The 20,037-nt window shown below is 35.7% G+C and overlaps 1 protein-coding gene across 1 annotated transcript in view; it reads left to right on the top strand.

Moving 5' to 3' along the window:
- Positions 1-20,037, top strand: part of TINAG (tubulointerstitial nephritis antigen) — a 98,772-nt gene that overhangs the window by 35,755 nt on the left and 42,980 nt on the right. The window contains exons 5-8 of the mRNA XM_004267771.1: positions 1,898-2,021; positions 5,612-5,762; positions 8,027-8,207; positions 9,724-9,769. Of these exons, the coding sequence (XP_004267819.1) occupies positions 1,898-2,021; positions 5,612-5,762; positions 8,027-8,207; positions 9,724-9,769 (502 nt within the window). The remainder of the gene's footprint in view (positions 1-1,897; positions 2,022-5,611; positions 5,763-8,026; positions 8,208-9,723; positions 9,770-20,037) is intronic.

Genomic DNA, 20,037 nt, shown 5'->3' with positions numbered 1-20,037 from the left:
AATATATAAACATTTTTCTATGTCAATAAATATCCCCCTCCATATATGTTCAGTGACTTTAATTGAATATTTTCTCTATTGTTGGACATTTAGATTTGCTTTTTGCCATTTTGAACATTGCAATAAACCTTATTTACAAAGGAAAAAAAAAAAATAACAGTGACACTCTAGCTATTTTTCTGGAACATGAGGCAACTTAATACTATAAGTTCCTAAAAGCACACTGATTAGCCAATAATAATACAATTGGAAAATATGAGTAATGTATAGGGTACGTGTATCTCTGTCCCAGGTAGAAAGGCTCCTTTGGAGAATTAGTCTATGTTCCTGAAACTATCTACTCAGAGCAGTAAATTTATTCTGCTCCAATTCTATGGCCAATCTGATGGCACAGGAATCTAAAATCACCTGAATTTCTATGATTTCTATGATACTGTTCTTTAAGTTATCATGTAGATACCCTACCATGATCTGCTTAAAGATCTGGCACTTTTCTTCTATCACCTAAATAGCAGTGTTTTTAGTAATGAAACTCAGGATTTAATCACTTTCTTATCAGATGATAATAGTTTTTTGAGTCAAAACTGAACTTTTTCATTGAAATTCGAATTTATAAATATTTTGGATGGATATCTTTTCAAGCAGAAGCGTACATTTAAAATTTTCCTTTATTCTCTTAAGTTGTTTTATACTTGTCAGAAGTAATTTTGCAGGACAAGATATTGGATCAGTAGCCTGACTTGTTCAATGAACAATCATAAAAATTTTCAGTAGACATTTTACTTCTGTTGCAAAGTATCCATTTATTTCTGATAAGGTGGCTAAATGATGAATGAAACATAGTGTTAAGAAATCTAATATCTGGGTCTCGTCTCAGGGGTATTTCTTATTTAAGTGAGAGTACTTAGTATGTCATTTAACTCTTAGAGGTTTGTTTCCTCATTCGTAAAATAGAGTAAATAATATTTTCCCTGATTATATCACATAAAGCTATTGAGAAAATAAAACACTTTAAAAACGTTAAAGCACTCTCAAAAATTATGTGTGTGTGTGAATGTATGTGTATGCATAAGTGATAGAAAATTAATAAACACATCCTTATTTTGTTGGAATACTGATTATTTATGGAAGTGAAACTTATTACTCTTTAGGAGTTTGAAAGAAAAAAACCAGGTTATAGGGCTTTAGACTTTCTTTGAGTGACATGAACAGAGCAAGGTCCATAGGTTTAATTTGCCTTCTTGGAAAGAGAGCAGCTGAAACCGTCAGGACCTAACATAGACTCTGAAGACATCTTGGCATTCATTGTATGTTTGACATTACATGATTTCTGAAGTTCTTTTTATTCTTCAAGGATTTTATAGCTATCCATCAATTTATCCCAGTTTTGTTTCCCAATAGCTGGTACAAAATTTGTGTTTCTTGGGGCTCCAAGTGAGTTAATGCATATTTGTCACAAATGCATTGTTTCCAAATTAATTTCACATCTGAAGTGCACACACTCTCCAATGTAGGAGGGATATAAAAGTAAACATTGTTTATGAGGCCAAATTTAAATAACATCATGTGGTCTTCCACAGGGATGACCAAAACTCTGATTCAAGATGACAGAAACAATGGCCGAAATTATTGCACCATATGGTACCACATTCTATGTTTGTTCTTATGATTTTTTACTATATATATTATGATTCCCCACATTGAATTGCCATTTTTAAACATAGAGTGAAATAGATATCTTACACAAATAACTCTTTTCAGGGATGCCATTCAGAAAATTGAATGTACAAAATAAAAAACAGTGACAAACATTTTAAAAGGGCATGGTGTTTTCTCATAATGGTTTTTGGAATATATTTGAAAAACGCTGACACCTCTGCCTCTACTTCTTCTTTAGGCTTCTTTACCTGAAACAACTGATCTTCCGGAATTCTTTATTGCTTCTTACAAATGGCCTGGATGGACCCATGGCCCATTGGATCAAAAAAATTGTGCTGCATCCTGGGCTTTTTCTACTGCAAGTAATAAAATCATTTTAATTACTTCCTTATAAATCTTCCTTTGACTCTAGATCTTGGCATAGTAATTAAAAGGGTTTTTAATTTAGAACAGTTAAATATTAACATTTGGTCAATTTAAAATCTTACTCTTGCCAGAGAAAGCAGCCTGAAAATGATATAAAAATATGTTTTTACTCTGAAAATTGGTGTTTATTTTTAGCATCTAATTTTAAATAGAGAGTAGATCAAAAGAGCAGCAAAGAAGTTACCAAAATTTATTTGTTGTTTGAGAGTTAAGGCCAAATAATAAGAGTATAAAGTTCCTCTTTACCTATAGTACCATCTGTAATCCTAATATGTATATCACACAGACATATAATTCTTATGTTCTTTTTTCTTGATAAGATCTGCAAGAATATACTTAATTATTAAACTAGTAGATTTGATGTAAAGTAAGAATTCAGAACTAATAATAATGGATTAAATGGGTTTTATCTCATTTTAGATAAAAGCAACTATGTAGATTCTGACTCTAAAGTGATATAATTGATCTTCTAATAAGAGTAGTTTCCAAATTAGGGTTGCTCTTGCTTCCACTGTGTGAGGAATACATACCTCTGTTGCAGCAACTTTCATATATTTTCACAAGTCCAGTAAATCGATATTCAGGTTAATCCCAAGATTTGGTCTCCAAATTATCCTCAAAAGCATGTTGGTTGTATTACAGCAATTAAGACTAATATGACATTGATTGTCTACTATCAAAGATCAGTTTCATAAAACTGTGGTCTAGGCTTAAAAATAATTCCAAAAGAGTGCTCAAAAGACTAAGTACTGAAAGCATCATGAAATAAGTTCATAAGCTCTGAAGGGTTGCACTCCTTGGCACAGAGGAGTGCTGATCCTTTGTCTAAATATCATCACTTCATAGTATGAGCTAGTTCGTTCTAGAAAAGATACATTTGGCTGAACTCACCTCTGGAGCATCTCCATCTGTTACCTCTACACTAATGCCTACTCCCCCAGTATAAACGTACTCTTGACCTCTTTGAGCCCTATTCTAGTTGAGTGGGGACAGATTTAATCATATAAATCATTTGTCATTTTATGTTCATGTGCTTAATGTATTACACCTCCTAGGGGTTATATAAGAATTTTACTTTAAGGTAGACCAGTATTTCCGAACATGTCTTAGGAAAGACATTGGTGGTAAAATACTGAAAGTAATTTACTAGGCTGATTTGGCCTGTGTACTCTGGTATCCCCAGGTCACAGCCCCATAGATGGCCTCAGCACAGGGCTAAGTCTGGATTTGTCCCTCTACCTAACAGATGACACAGTTTTGTATCCTGTGTATTCAATACATCAAATCAGGCTGATGCTATTTTTTTTTAATGTGTTAAGTAAAGAAGATAATATTTTAGGGTCTCTTAAAGACCTAGAAAATTGTCAGGAGGTTGTAGTTAAAATAAGAAAAGTCTTTCAAAGAAGCTAAAAACTATAAAATGGGATAAATACAATTTTAAAATATACACACATATAAAAATATTGTTATGCAGCCAAATAAAATTCAAGCAAGATGTCAGAAGTTAATAGGTGAAGGAGTTTGAAATGGTGAGGGCAATACATACTGCAGAGTAAACTTGGAGACAGAATAAAATAAGCAGGGAAAATAATAGTGTGAGTCTCAGAGGTAAAGCCCAATGAAAGTTTTCAGAGAGAGAGTGGAAAGCAATTTGCTGAACTGAGTCATTCCTAAATCTTCTGACCTTTTCCAAGTATTTCAAGTGAATTTGGATTAAACCTTCACTGAGATTCAGAAATGTCTGTAAAAAATCAATGTATTGAAGATCATCACAATTTAAACCCTCATCCTTTAGTTGAAATCTACAGATTCATGGGGCTGGAGGGGATGTTAGAGGTCCCCTTTTTCAAGCCTTTGGTTTTGTAAAAGAGGCACAAAGAGGGGAAGTGACCTGACCAAAGTGAAAGGCGAGAAGTCTCGGAAGTGATCCCAGAAGCCAGGCTTCTGACTCCTTCGGTACTATTTGTGAAAGTCTTTTCTGAACCAAGAATAGTTACACTAACATTTAAAAAATATACTTGATTCTGAATGCTTGTACTGAAAGTTGAAGCATCAAAGAATTTCTATTTTCTTTTATGAAACAGGGAATTATTTTCTTGAGACTAAGAGAGATGGTGGTATAATGGCATTTGCTCTTATGAAATGTACCTAGCACAAAATAGATGGGAATTGAGAAGGAAGTAGGAGGATATAGATTCAACACACACTGAGTGTCTAAAATGTGCCAGCAATTACACTACAGAATTGTACATATGCTGTAGTTACATAAAAAACATGTATATGCAGAAATACATATGTAAAGGAATTATTTTAAAATGAATTATTTTAGAATAATTCTAAACTAGCATCTTGAGGGGTTTCAGTACACAAATAATTTTGATGAATGAAAACAATAACTTCTGAGAAAAGTGCATAGATAGAAGGAAGGTTATGACTTTGTTGCCTTTCATCAAAAGTAAGAGATTAAGAACAAGACTATATCAGGTCTCCAACAACAACAAAAAATCTGTACCAGAATATCACTGACTCCAATTTTCTTGTGATCTCAACACACATATTATCATGGTAGCATGATCAAAATGCTCACGTAGTAGTTTTCTGCCACTGGTTGATTAATTTCCCTAGTCTATTATTCTATGAGGACAGTATGATGACTCTTTTGGTTTTTGTTCATTGTTGCAATTTCTACTGCTTAGTCCTGGGCCTGTCACCTAGTAGGTGGTCAACAACTGTGTGTTGGGGAAAGGAACAAACTGATTAACAACAACTATGCTAGGGAATTATTTAAACAAATAGAGGGTTCAATCACAAAAGGTATATATATATATATACACATATATATGTATATATATGTGTATATATATATATATATATATATATATATATATATATATATAACAAGGTGAATTCCACGTCTACTAAGATAAGATTAGGATCATAATGTTCAAGAAAATTGTAAGCATAAAAATGTGCTATGTAGCTTTTTGATAGTTTATAATGTAGATTCATGTTAGTCTCGATTAGTTTAAAAACCAAAGATTTAATGTATTCCAATACATCAGATTAACATGGATGAATTTCCAATTAATATTTCTATGATCAGTTTTTCTGATTTCCTGAGTTTAGTTACATTCACTTCAAAAATATATTTTAAGCCATGATTATATGTTTTAGGTACAGGAGATATAAATGTAAGATATGGCTCTTGCCCTCAAGGAGTTTCACTTGGCAAATTTCTTAATGAAAAATTCAGAAATATATAGAACATGAAAGGAACAAGGAACTAGAGAAGTCTGTGAAGTTGGTAAGACAATGAAGCAATGCCAAAACTGGACAAAAACTGTAACTGAAATGATGACACAGTTGAATTTGTTGGAATACACAGATATATTCATCACATTTAGCCTTGATTTTTAGTTACATTAAGTTTCCAAGACTAGCTTAAGATTCAAACAAAAAGCGTTATGTAAATTCTTGGCAATACCATGTGTCACTTGACTATTAATCAATATTCTCTTTGAAACAGGTGTAGCAGCTGACCGCATAGCGATTCAGTCCAAAGGTCGATACACAGCCAACCTATCCCCTCAGAATTTGATCTCTTGCTGTGGCAAGAACCACCGTGGATGCAACAGTGGAAGCATCGATAGGGCTTGGTGGTACCTGAGAAAACGTGGGTAAATAGCTGCCCAACACACGTCTCTAGGATTCTTAAGAGTGTGGCTTAAGTTAGAATAAGAAAACATATATATTAAGAGTTTCCCAAAAAATTTACAAATATATATGCTGTATCTATATAAACACATGGATTATATTTAAATATATACTATATTTGGTATCTATTGAGATTATAAGCTATTGGAAACAATTGTTTGGAGAATGTATATATTTCTAGCTAAATTAATGAAGAGTCAAGTAAGCATTGTCTTCTTGTGGCTCTGACCCAAATGGTTCTACTGAGTCGCCACGGAGGGAGGAGAGTAGTTGACATTGCTGATACCTCTCTTGAGAACTTTAGTTCCCCAAGTAGATGAATAAATAATCCCAGGTAAAAATTAGGTTAAGAATCAGAGGAATAACATAAAAACGTCCTGTATAGTTGCCACAACTCATGAACATCATTGTCACTATCCATCCCATCTGATGAGAAGAGGCAGGTTACATTTCTTTATGCTCGTGTAGTCTGATATTCACACAGCATCCTCGTGTCACCTATAAGAACTAATCTACTTAAAAGCTGAGATATCTGTCTAAGGAAACTGCAGCTGATAACTAGTAGTAGATGTATGTGCTGCCCCTGTGTTCTTTCCTCCTCCACTGAGTGATCTGGGTCTGCTACAGAGAAGTTAGGTGCTATGAGAGAGTGGGTGTTAGGAATTTTATATAAAGTCCTTTAAAATGTTTTTCTTATGTTTTGCCTAATAAGATGGTGCTTAGAATGGACAACTTGGGCTAATACCTCCCTGGTGTAGTAGTGCTTGGTTGGCCTCTGTTTTGTACTATAATAAAAATTAAAGCCTTTTAGGAGCTTAAAAATATAACAACATGAGAGTCAGTGAAATCTTATTGTATTAGTCTGGTCAGGTTAACATAACAAAATGTCATAGTCTGTGTGGCCTGAACAACAGGCACTTGTTTCCCACAGTTCTGGAGACTGAGAAGCCCAAGACTGGGGTGTTAGTCAGTTCAGTTCCTGGTGAGAACACTCCTCCTGGCTTGTCTTCTCGTCTAGTGCTAGTGTCTTTTCCTGTTATAAGGGCACTGATCCCAGCATGAGGGCCCCACCCTTATGACTTCATTTAAAGCTAATTTTCTCCCAAAGACCCCCATCTCCTGATACCATCACATGGCAGTTAGGGCTTCAACATATGAATTTGGGCTGACACACTTCAATCCATAGTCCTCATTGTCCCCAAGTTGAGACCTTTTTAGGAAATGGCTTTGTTTTCATCATGCTCCTTTGCTCAGATTCTCTTACTTTGTTGAACACTATTGAATTTTCTTGAGGCAATTCTACCAGATAATTCCATGGCCAGCTCAACATTGACTATCCATAAAATCAATTCCATTGTTTTATTTTCCTTACTACCTGCTTCTATATTCAATAAATTATGTTAGATTTGGATCCAAATAATTTGTACTTTTCAATTTCAAAATAAGAAATCAAAATTATTTTATTGTTTGTATAATGTATATATCTGATAACTTTCTACCTTATTAACTTTAATACTATATTAGTATATACAATTCCTTCTAAAGTATCATGAACTACAGATACATAATAATTGAAGTCTTATGAGAAGGTATCTATAACTTAATAAAAATGTAAAAAAAACCCCTTAATTCTAAAACTTACATAATTTATCAGAATATTACATCTGAGTATGATAAAGTTCATTCTCTTTCACATTAAATTTGGCTCTTCTACATTATCATTATAGATGCAGACTTAAGGAGTCCTTTCCCTATTAATATTACCACAGATTTAATTGATGAACAGTTTTCATCTTTGGAAAATTCTATTCAGTAGATAAATTTATTTATTATAATGGATTTGAGCAAGATTTTAAAATATTAAAAAAATGATATAAATGAACTTATTTATAAAACAGAAATAGACTCACAGATTTAGAGAAGGAATTTATGGTTACTGGGGGAAAGGGGTACAGGGGAGGGATAGATTGGGAGTTTGGGATTGACATGTACACACTGCTATATTTAAAATAAAATGCCTTTCCATGAAAAAAAAAATTATAATGAAGAAATAGGAATGGGGTGGGGAACAGTTAATATGATTGAACGACTATGTTCAATGTCATTAAACTTGCATGTACATAGCCAGAATAATTTACAAATGTTTTATTCAGTAAAATTGCATATAGATAGGTAACTATGGCATTTTCCTAAGTATTACTTTGACATCTTTGCTTATTCCTCATAGACTGGTATCCCATGCATGCTATCCACTTTTCAAGGATCAAAATGCTACCAATAATGGCTGCGCCATGACAAGTAGGTCTGATGGGCGGGGAAAGCGACATGCCACCAAGCCCTGTCCCAACAGCATCGAGAAATCCAATAGGATCTACCAATGTTCTCCTCCATACAGGGTCTCTTCCAATGTAAGTCTGAATCGCAAGAATTAGAAAGAGTTAACTTTCTCAAAAATATATACTACTGTTATTAAAACTATTTAAAAACTAGTATATTCTAAAATAATGCTATGCTTTCAGGTATAATTTTTGATATTCTTAAGATGTCTATTAAAGACCTCCAATTTGGGTATAATTTTTGATCTTTGTAGTATTAGCAGTCTAAATGATTGCCTTAAATTCAAAAATGCCCATGGAAATAAAGTTTTATAATTTTATGTATATATATGTATATATATATATACATATATATATATATACATATATATATATAAATACTTGACAGATAAAAGCTACAGCAAAACCTTTTTCACTGACTTTTTTGTGATAGTAGCTCATTTTATCAATCCTTTGCCTTACTCCACAGAATAATTGAAATGGACACAGTCATAATGGAAAAAAGATTCTCTTGGATTCCAGTTTGTCATGTTAAAAGCCTAGGAAAATTGTACTCCATTGTATCAGTGTCAACAAGACATTCTCATTTTCAGAATAGTTGAAACTTCAATGGCTTCCAGATACCTATAGAATACAGTTTGACATTCTTACCATGACATACAGGGCTTCATGATTTGGTTCTGACCTACTGCTTTCACAGATTAATTTCCCACCAGGCTCTAACCCACCCCCCCACCTGCCCATAATGCTCCTGGTAAGTTGACCTGCTGTCTGCTCCCCAGGTGCACCATGACCTTCATGCTTCTCTACTTAGCCAGGTGATGATTCCTCTCACCCAAATGGTTATCCCACCTACTTCCATGTCAAGGAAGTAGGTCAAAACTTCATCTTCTTTGAGAAGTTTTTTCTTGACTCCTAGGCAGAACCAATGTCCCTTTCTTGTTTGCATCCATGGCACTTTTTGCTTGTCTCTGTAATAAAACTTAGGATCTCATAATGCAATTAGTTTTGTTAGTGCCTGTCTATTCCACCAAAATGCAAATATCTTCAGGACAGAGGCAAGGTCAATATTTTTTTCTGTCCTAGTTTCTTGTCTTTACTCTGATCAATGTGCTCACATTTATATGAATAAATGAATGAATGACCTGCCTCTTTCCTAAGGGTTGCATTACACAGGGGACAACAGAGAAATATTTGTATGCTAAAATTGAGGAACCTCACTATCTTCTGGGATCACTTTTGTGAGCCTAAGAATGGAGATGACACTAATCTCTACTGATAAACAGAGCTTTAACTGAATTAGTTTTCCTTTGTGACCATAAACATCTTTGTATTTTTCTTCATTCCAAAATTATTGTTAGTGGTAAGAGTCATTGAAACGTGTGTGTGTCTTGTCTTTAGCAACTTCATCAATGTGGCAGTTCACATGTATTTCAAAAGATGATTAAGAGTAAATTGCAAGTGGTCAAGGCACACTGGGTTGCATAATTCCTAAACTGATTGTGCAGTACCTAACATTACACACCAAACAATAGGTTTAGTGTGCTCTGATAACAGAAATGATGCTCACTGATTTTTTTCCTTCCAGGAAACTGAGATAATGAAAGAAATCATGCAAAATGGACCAGTTCAAGGTAAGCTTGGTTGAAATATGGTTGTGTCTTATTTATTCCTTTAATAAACAACATTACATTTTAGCTCCTGTATAAAGAGTTTAATAAATGATAGAAATTTTTTACTTTTAAATTACTCTTAAGGATTCAGTGGTTGTAAGACCAAAGTAATTATAGGAGATACACTCACCTAATAACCTAATTAGCTGACCTTTTATTTGAAGAAGATAAACTCATTCATACATTGAATTCTTAAACGAATGTTAATGACACATTGGATGAAAGTCTGCTAAGTGTATCCAAAAGACATTCGAACAGGAAATACTAACTGATAGAGTTCATTTAATTGTTTACTTATATTTAGGACTCATACATAATGTTAGAAATTTTCTCACTTCGGTTTAAATGGATTAGGTAATGGATTGAAAAAAAAATCAAGGTTTAGCAGTAGAAACAAAGTGGACACTTTAATTTTTCTATAAACTCAAAAGAAATCGAATAGGCCAGTATAATTTTTGTGTTTTATAACATGCATTCCATTTTGATCAATTTTGTAAATGTGTTATGTATGGTAAACTAACAGTAAGTAAGGAAATAATATACTTTCTGTCCATTGATTTTGATATGAAGATATTATTTCTGATACATAGTTCCTCTGCTTACCTATTTGATTTGATTTTGCACCAATGGCATGAACAAAAATAGGTTCACAGTGTATATTTTCTATGCTAAACACTGCCTTGAAATTCTTGGAAAAACAAAACCAGTGAGGCCTAAAATAGAAATTCAGGGTGTGAATACTGAAAGGCCCATAATATAGTATCAATGCAGTGGAATTGATAAATAAATTAAAGAACTTGGTTAAACATAACAAAATTAAATTGAAAACATCTGATATATACCCAAGGAGCTATTGGCCAAAATGTATTTTTGTTTTTCTGAATGCTGGCCTAATTAGTACTGGTTCAACATTTGCAGGAACCACAGATTTTAAAACTGTGATGGAAGGATTTTTATTGATCTTTATCATCACTTAACATTTATTGGAAAACCAAAACTTACTCTAATCATGCCCTGAATTTAACTTTTAAAATCCTGGAACAATACACAAAAACTGAAACAAATAAAGAGAAATTTTTTTCCTCCTTACAGTTGTGTAATTTTTGAAGGCTGGTAAAATAACAGGGGAATTCATATGTAATTTAAATATATGCTTCGTTAAGTGGAGTTTATGTGACAAATTTGAAGGAACACAGGCATTTGAAGTCAAGGCTGAATTTGAAATTCCAGTTTTGACATTTGCAACTTAAATGACTTTGGTCAAGTTATTTAAACCTCTCTGAATCTACAATAGTTATATTACTGTTTCAAGTTTCTCTCTCTCTCTTTCTTTTAATCAGTCAAAAGAAACTTGCATCATAATGATTTAAAATTGAGAACACCTTAGGTTTATTTTATGGTCAAATATATAAGTGGTCATGAATTTTACATAATGAATCAAAAATAAAGAAATAAAATTTGTAAATAATAATGTTGAAATTCAGATTATTCAACATCTATGTAACAAATGTTTGCTGAGAACCTTCCTCCTGCCAGCCTGAACCAGGATCATGAGATAGAGCTCACCGTCCTACCCTCAGGTGTGTCATAATTCTGTGTAATAAGTTTGCTGCTATTCTCCAGAAGTATAATTGCACTACAGTAGTTTATGTACTTATACGTTGATCAAGTTCATCAAGTCTATTTTGGTGTCAGAAACTCAAGGAAGGATCCGTCTTCAAGTTAATTGTCATGGTGTCTCACTCATGTTTCTTTTGTTTACAGTGGTATTTTTCCACATTGAAGAGTATATTTTATTCACAGTGCTTAGAATTGAGAAAAGCTAATGGAGTCAATGATTCTATGGAAGAGAAAACCAATAGCAGTATTTCACACTTTTATAAATGCTGGTTGCCTCATCTTGCTGTCAATGCAACATGGTTGTCTACATATTGTTGCCTGGGCTAATGTACAGGACTTTCTCCTGCTTGGTACAAAAGAATGTAAAAGGCAATAGAATTCTGAATAAATAATACCATGTGCATTCTTCTGAAATCTATAGAATTAAAAATAAGTTTATGTACTGGAAAGAGAACAAAAGAAAAGATCTGCATAGCGTACAGTTATATAAATTCTTGAAAGCCTATGGAAAGGTGTTTTAAAGTAAATAAAGAAGATTTAACATCTTTTGAGAATATTTAGACAGCAACAGAAAAGGCATGAAACATTAATAAATTAAATAAAAAGTGGAATCAAGTAATATTTGACTTTGGAAGAGAAGCTTCATTTTAGTATCTATCAAAAATTTTCTTATTTTATTTAAAATGTACATCAAACTAAGACAAGCATTGTGCACAGTTGTCAAGGTATACTTAACTAGCCCAACTAAAAATATGTTCAATTCAAGTCTTCGAAAGGAGAAGTTTAAAGTGTTCACCCTGAATTGCCCAAGCCCTTCAATAAAACAGCACACAATACAGAAAAGAAATAATCTAGGTGAGGGAAGGAAGGAGAGTTTTATAAAGTATAAGCTCTTTCTTTCTAAACAATACACTATTGGCTTAGTTCTTCAGAGCTGGAGGGATGCAATCTTGTCAGAGTATTCTTTTGCCAAGGGTTTGCTTTTTATTCAAACTCACCAAGGAAAGTTTTGTATTGACTTCCAAGGATGAAGGACAATTATTTTACACACTGTTTGCTAGGTTCACACTTTGCTGCTACTTAATTGGAATTTAAAGAGACTTGTGGAGAAGCCCAAGAAGCCCAAGAAATAGTGATCATCAGTCAAGGGTAGTGGGTTTCTTGCAAAGTCTCAGTTCCTGGTAATTGTGCTTCTGTCAATTAAAAATAAATGGCGAGTGGTTCAAGATGGCAGAGTAGAAGGACATGCTATCACTCCCTCTTGCGAGAACACCAGAATCACAACTAACTGCTGAACAATCATCAACAGGAAGACACTGGAACTCAACAAAAAAGATACCCCACATCCAAAGACAAAGAAAAAGACACAGTGAGATGGTAGGAGGGGCGCAATCACAATAAAAGAAAATCCCATAACTGCTGGGTGGGTGACTCACACAGTGGAGAGCACTTACACTACAGAAGTGCACCCACTGGAGTGAAGGTTCTGAGCCCCCTGTCAAGCTTCCCAACCTGGGGTTCCAGAAATGAGAGGAGGAATTCCTAGAGAATCAGACTTTGAGGGTTAGTGGGATTTGACTGCAGGACTTCGACAGGCCCTGGGGGAAACAGAGACTGTACTCTTGGAGGACACACATAAAGTAGTGTGTGCATCGGGACCCAGGGAAAGGAGCAGTGACCCCAGGGGAGACTGAACCAGAACTACCTGCTAGTGTTGGAAGGTCTCCTGCAGAGGTGGGGGTGGCTCTGTCTCACCGTGAGGGCAAGGACAATGGCAGCAGAAGTTCTGGAAGTACTCCTTGGCATGAGCCCTCACAGAGTCTGCCATTAGCCCCACAAAAGAGCCTGGGTAGGCTCCAGTATTGGGTTGCCTCAAGCCAAACCAACGACAGGGAGGGAAACCAGCCCCACCCATGAGCAGTCAAGTGGATTAAGGTTTTACTAAGCTCTGCCCAACAGAGAAACAGCCAGCTCTACCCACCACCAGTCCTTCCTATCAGGAAACATGCACAAGACTCTTAGATAGCCTCATCCAACAGAGGGCAGACAGCAGAAGCAAGAAGAACTACAATCCTGAAGCCTGTGGAGCAAAAACCACATTCAAAGAAAGATAGACAAGATGTAAAGGCAGAGGGCTATGTACCAGATGAAGGAACAAGATAAAACCCCATAAAAACAACTAAATGAAGTGGAGATAAGCAATCTTCCAGAAAAAGAATTCAGAATAATGATAGTGAAGATGATCCAGGACCTCAGAAAAAGAATGGAGGCAAAGATGGAGAAGATGCAAGAAATGTTAAACAAAGATCTAGAAGAATAAAGAACAAACAAACAGAAATGAACAATACAATAACTGAAATGAAAAATACACTAGAAAGAATCAATAGCAGAATAACTGAGGCAGAAGAATGGATAAGTGACCTGGAAGATAGAATGGTGGAATTCACTGCTGTGGAACAAAATAAAGAAAAAAGAATGAAAAGAAATGAAGACAGCCTAAGAGACCTCTGGGACAACATTAAACGCAACAACATTAGCATTATAAGGGTCCCAGAAAGAGAATAGAGAGAGAAAGCTCCCAAGAAAATATTTGAAGAGATTATAGTTTAAAATTTCCCTAACATGGGAAAGAAAAGAGCCATCCAAGTCTGGGAAATGGACAACCAGGAAGAAATGGACAAATTCTAGAAAGGTATAACCTTCCAAGACTGAACCAGGAAGAAATAGAAAATATGAACATATCAATCACAAGTAATGAAATTGAAACTATGATTAAAAATCTTCCAACAAACAAAAGTCCAGGACCAGATGGCTGCAAAGGTGAATTCTATCCCATTCTATCCCATACAGGATAAACTCAAGGAGAAACACTCCAAGACACATAATAATCAAATTGGCAAAACTTAAAGACAAAGAAAAATTATTGAAAGCAGGAAGGGAAAAACGACAAATAACATACAAGGGAATTCCCATACGGTTAGCAGCTGATTTCTCAGCAGAAACTCTTCAAGTCAGAAGGGAGTGGCATGACATACGTAAAGTGATGAAAGGGAAGAACTTACAAACACGATTACTCTACCTGGCAAGGATCTCATTCAGATTCAATGGAGAAATCAAAAGCTTTACAGACAAGAAAAGCTAATACAATTCAGCACCATCAAACCAGCTCTACAACAAATGCTAAAGGAACTTCTCTAAGTGGGAAACACAACAGAAGAAAAGGACCTACAAAAACAAACCCAAAACAATTAAGAAAATGGTAATAGGAACATACATATTGATAATTACCTTAAACGTGAAAGGGTTAAATGCTCCATCCAAAAGACACAAGCTTGCTGAATGGATACAAAAACAAGACCCATATATATGCTATCTACAAGAGACCCACTTCAGACTTAGGGACACATACAGACTGAAAGTGAGGGGATGGAAAAATATATTCCCTGCAAATGGAAGTCAAAAGAAAGCTGTAGTAGCAATACTCAGATAAAATAGACTTTAAAATAAAGAATATTACAAGGGACAAGGAAGGACACTACGTAATGATCAAGGGATCAATCCAAGAAGATATAAAAATTATAAATATATATACACGCAACATAGGAGCACCTCAATAAATAAGGCAACTGCTAACAGATATAAAAGAGGAAATTGGCAGTAACACAATAACAGTGGGGGGATTTAACACCTCACTTACACCAATAGACAGATCATCCAAATGGAAAATTAATAAGGAAACACAAGTTTTAAATGACACAATACACCAGATGGATTTAATTCATATTTATAGGACATTCCATCCTAAAACAGCAGGTTACACTTTCTTCTCAAGTGTGTATGGAACATTCTCCAGGATAGACCACATCTTGGGTCATAAATCAAGCCTCAGTAAATTTAAGAAAATTGAAATCATATCAAGCATCTTTTATGACCACAATGCTATGAGATTAGAAATCAATGACAGGGAAAAAAATGAAAAAAAACACAAACACATGGAGGCTAAACAATACGTTACTAAATAACCAAAAGATCACTGAAGAAATCAAAGAGGAAATTGAAAAATACCTAGAGACAAATGACAATGGAAACATGATTATCCAAAACTTTAGGGATGCAGCAAAAGCAGTTCTAAAAGGGAAGTTATAGCTCACCAAGAAAAAGAGGGAGAGGATTCAAATCAATAAAACTGGAAATGAAAAAAGAGAAGTTACAACAGACACTGCAGAAATACAGAGCATTCTAAGAGACTACTACAAGCAACTCTATGCCAATAAAATGGACAACCAGGAAGAAATGGACAAATTCTAGAAAGGTATAACCTTCCAAGACTGAACCAGGAAGAAATAGAAAATATGAACATATCAATCACAAGTAATGAAATTGAAACTATGATTAAAAATCTTCCAACAAACAAAAGTCCAGGACCAGATGGCTGCAAAGGTGAATTCTATCAAACACTTAGAGAAGAGCTAACACCCATCCTCCTCAAACTCTTCCAAAAAATTCCAGAGGAAGGAACACTCTCAAACTTATTCTATGAGGCTGCCATCACCCTGATACCAAAACCAGACAAAGATACTATAAAAAAAGAAAATTACAGACCAATGTCACTTATGAATATAGATGCATAAATCCTCAACAAAATACTTGCAAACAGAATCCAACCACATATTAAAAGGATCATACACCATGGTCAAGTGGGATTTATCCCAGGGATGCAAGGATTCTTCAATATACGCAAATCAATCAATGTGATATGCATATTAACCAACTGAAGAATAAAAACCATATAATCATCTCAGTAGATGCATAAAAAGCTTTTGACAAAGTTCAGCAACATTTATGATAAAAACTCTCTAGAAAGTGGGCATAGAGGAAACCTACCTCAACATAATACAGGCCATATATGGCAAACCCACAGCGAGCATCATACTCAATGGTGAAAAATTGAAAGCATTTCCTCTAAGATTAGGAACAAGACAAGGATGTCCACTCTCACCACTATTATTCAACATAGTTTTGGAAGTCCTAGCCATGGCAATCAGAGAAGAAAAAGAAATGAAAGGAATACAAATTGGAAAAGAAGAAGTAAAGTGTCACTGTTTGCAGATGACATGGTAGTATACATAGAGAATCCTAAAGATGCCACAGAAAACTACTAGAGCTAATCAATGAATTTGGTAGTTGCAGGATACAAAATTAATGCACAGAAATCTCTTGCATTCCTATATACTAATGATGAAAAATGTGAAAGAGAAATTAAGGAAACACTCCCATTTACCATTGCAACAACAGAATAAAATACGTAGGAATAAACCACCTAGGGAGACAAAATACCTGTATGCAGAAAACTATAAGACACTGCCTAAAGAATTTAAAGTTGATACCAGCAGATGGCGAGATATACGATATTTGTGGTTTGGAAGAATGAATATTGTGAAAATGACTATACTACTCAAAGCAATCTACAGATTCAATGCAATCCCTATCAAATTACCAAAGGCATTTTTTACAGAACTTGAACAGAAAATTTAAAATTTGTATGGAGAAACAAAAGACCCCAAATAGCCAATGCAGTTTTGAGGGAAAAAAAAGCAGAGCTAGAGGAATCAGACTCCCTGACTTCAGACTATAGTACAAAGCTACATTAATCAAGACAATATGGTACTGACACAAAAACAGAATATAGATCAATGGAACAGGATTGAAAGCCCAGAGATAAACCCATGCATCAAGGTCAACTAATCTATTACAAAGGAGGCAAGGATATACAATGGAGAAAAGACAGTCTCTTCAATAAGTGGTGCTGGGAAAACTGGACAGCTACATGTAAAAGAATGAAGTTAGAACACTCCTTAACACCATGTACAAAAATAAACTCGAAATGGATTAAAGCCCTAAATGTAAGGCCAGACACTATAAAACTCTTAGAGGAAAACATAGGAAGAACACTCTTTGACATAAATCACAGCAAGATATTTTTTGATCCACCTCCCAGAGTAATGGAAATAAAACCAAAAATAAACAAATGAGACCTAATGAAACTTAAAAGCTTTTGCACAGCAAAGGAAAACATAAACAAGACCAAAAGACAACCCTCAGAATGGGCGATAATATTTGCAAACGAATCAATGGACAAAGGATTAATATCCAAAATATATAAACAGCACATGCAGCTCAATATTAAAAAACAAACAACCTAATCCAAAAATGGGCAGAAGACCTAAATAGACATTTTCTCCAAAGAAGACATACAGATGGCCAAGAAGCACATGAAAAGCTGCTCAACATCACTAATTATTAGAGAAATGCAAATCAAAATTACAATGAGGTATCACCTCACACCGGTTAGAAAAGGCATCATTGGAAAACCTACAAACTACAAATGCTGGAGAGGGTGTGGAGAAAAGGGAACCCTCTTGCACTGTTGGTGGGAATGTAAATTGATACAGCCACTATGGAGAACAGTATGGAGGTTCCTTAAAAAACTAAAATAGAATTACCATATGACCCAGCACCCAGAGAAAACCATAGTTCAAAAAGACACATACACCTCAATGTTCATTGCAGCACTATTTACAATAGCCAGGTCATGAATGCAACCTAAATGCCCATTGACAGATGAATGGATAAAGAAGCTGTTGTAAATATATAGAATGGAATATTACTCAGCCATAAAAAGGAACGAAATTTGGTCATTTGTTGAGACGTGGATGGATCTAGAGACTGTCATACAGAGAGAAGTAAGTTAGAAAGAGAAAAACAAATATCGTATATTAACGCATATATGTGGAACTTAGAAAAATTGTACAGATGAACTGGTTTGCAGGGCAGAAATTGAGACACAGATGTAGAGAACAAATGTATGGACACCAAGGCAGAAAGCGGTGGAGGGTGGGGTGTGTGTGATGAATTGGGCGATTGGGATTAAGATATATACACTGATATGTATAAAATTGATGACTAATAAGAACCTGCTATATAAAAAAATAAATAAAAGAAAATTCAAAAATTAAAAATAAAATAAAATGTGTGCAAGAGGAAAAAAAAATGATGATGGGGTGAGGAGTCAAGGTGGTGGTGTGGGAAGATGCAGAGTTAGTGTCTCCTCACAACTAGTGTCTCATCACAACTAGTCTGCCGGTCACTGGTCAGGAACTCTGACCCCCAGGGAGATGGGAGGAATTCCAAAATGAACCGGTAGGATGTAGGGGGACCATAGGTGGAGGAGAAATAGAGGCCAGACAAGATCAGCCTCCCTGAGGCCAGGGAGGTCAGGAGAAGCAGGTGGGATGGACTCTCTGGGAAGAGCGGGAGAGGAGCTGAGGGCGATCACCTTGTCCATTTGGGCAGTGAAGCCTGCTGAGTTCTGAAGCCGCTTCCCCCACCCCCATCCAAAGCCCCATCCAGGCCTCTTGGGTCCTGGGGGCTTAGGAGGGAGGCTGGGGAGATCAGGAGAGGCAGGTGAGAGAGGCCCTGCAGGAGAAGAAGAGGGCAATTGCCTGGCCCACTCAGGCATGGGGAGCCTGCTGAGCTCCCTGCCCAGTCCCTTGCCCTTGAAACCCCCCTTCCCTCCCCCTCCCCCCACCAGCTGCATTGGTCCTGGGGGCATAGGAGGGGGGCTGGGGAGATCAAGAGAGGCAGGCGGGAGGGGCCCTCCCAGACCACAGATCAGAGGAGCAGGAGAGGAGAGGAGGGCATTTGTCCTGCCCTTTCGAGGCCAGGAAGACTGCTAGCCCCCCAGGTCAGGTTCCCTCCCCCTGAGACTGGTCTGGATAGCATGCCTGGGCCCCTTTTTTTCCTTGAACTTAAGCTCCACCCCCCACATCTCCCAGGGCCTTTTCCAGCCCTGTGGGTCTTGAGCATTGGCCCGGCCCAATACCCAAACCTCACCCTTGCTTAGGCCACACTCTCCACAGCCAAGGCCTTTCTCCCACCACCGGTTTTTGTTTTTCCATTCCCTCCTCCTCTTTTTTTTTATTGTGGTACTGATGTAACTTCCAGTTATTGATTCATCTATATTTTTATTTTAAAGTTTTTCAAACATATCTATTGTTTCTGATTGTAATTTTATTTTTTACTTTGTTATTTCTCTTGCTCTCTTTTTTTTTTTTTTTTTTTTTGCCACACCACACAGCTTGCAGGATCTTGATTTATGACCGTGTGTTTGGGGAGAAGCTCCTGTGGTGGGAGCTCCGAGTCTGAACCACTGGACTAACAGAGAACCTCCAACTCCAGGGAATATTCATTGGAGAGAGGTCTCACAGAGTACCTCATCTCAGCACCAAGACCCAGCTCTACTCAACAGCCTAGAAACTCCAGTGCTGGAAGCTTCAGACCAAATAGCCAGTAAGACAGAAACACAATCACACTCATTAAAAAAAAAAAAAAATTATATGGCAAAAATATATGTCACAGATGAAGGAGCAAGGTAAAAACCTATAAGACCAAGTAAATGAAGAGAAATAGGCAGTCTACCTGAAAAATAATTCAAAGTAATGATAATAAAGATGATCCAGAATCTCAGAAATAGAATGGAAGCATGGATTGAGAAAATACAAGAAATGCTTAACAACGATCTAGAAGAACTAAAGAACAAACAAACAGAT

The sequence above is a fragment of the Orcinus orca genome, chromosome 10 (genome assembly GCF_937001465.1).
Source record: "Orcinus orca chromosome 10, mOrcOrc1.1, whole genome shotgun sequence".
Lineage (NCBI taxonomy): Eukaryota > Metazoa > Chordata > Mammalia > Artiodactyla > Delphinidae > Orcinus > Orcinus orca.
Note: the sequence above shows the minus strand (reverse complement) of the source record. Positions and strands in the feature narration are given on the sequence as shown.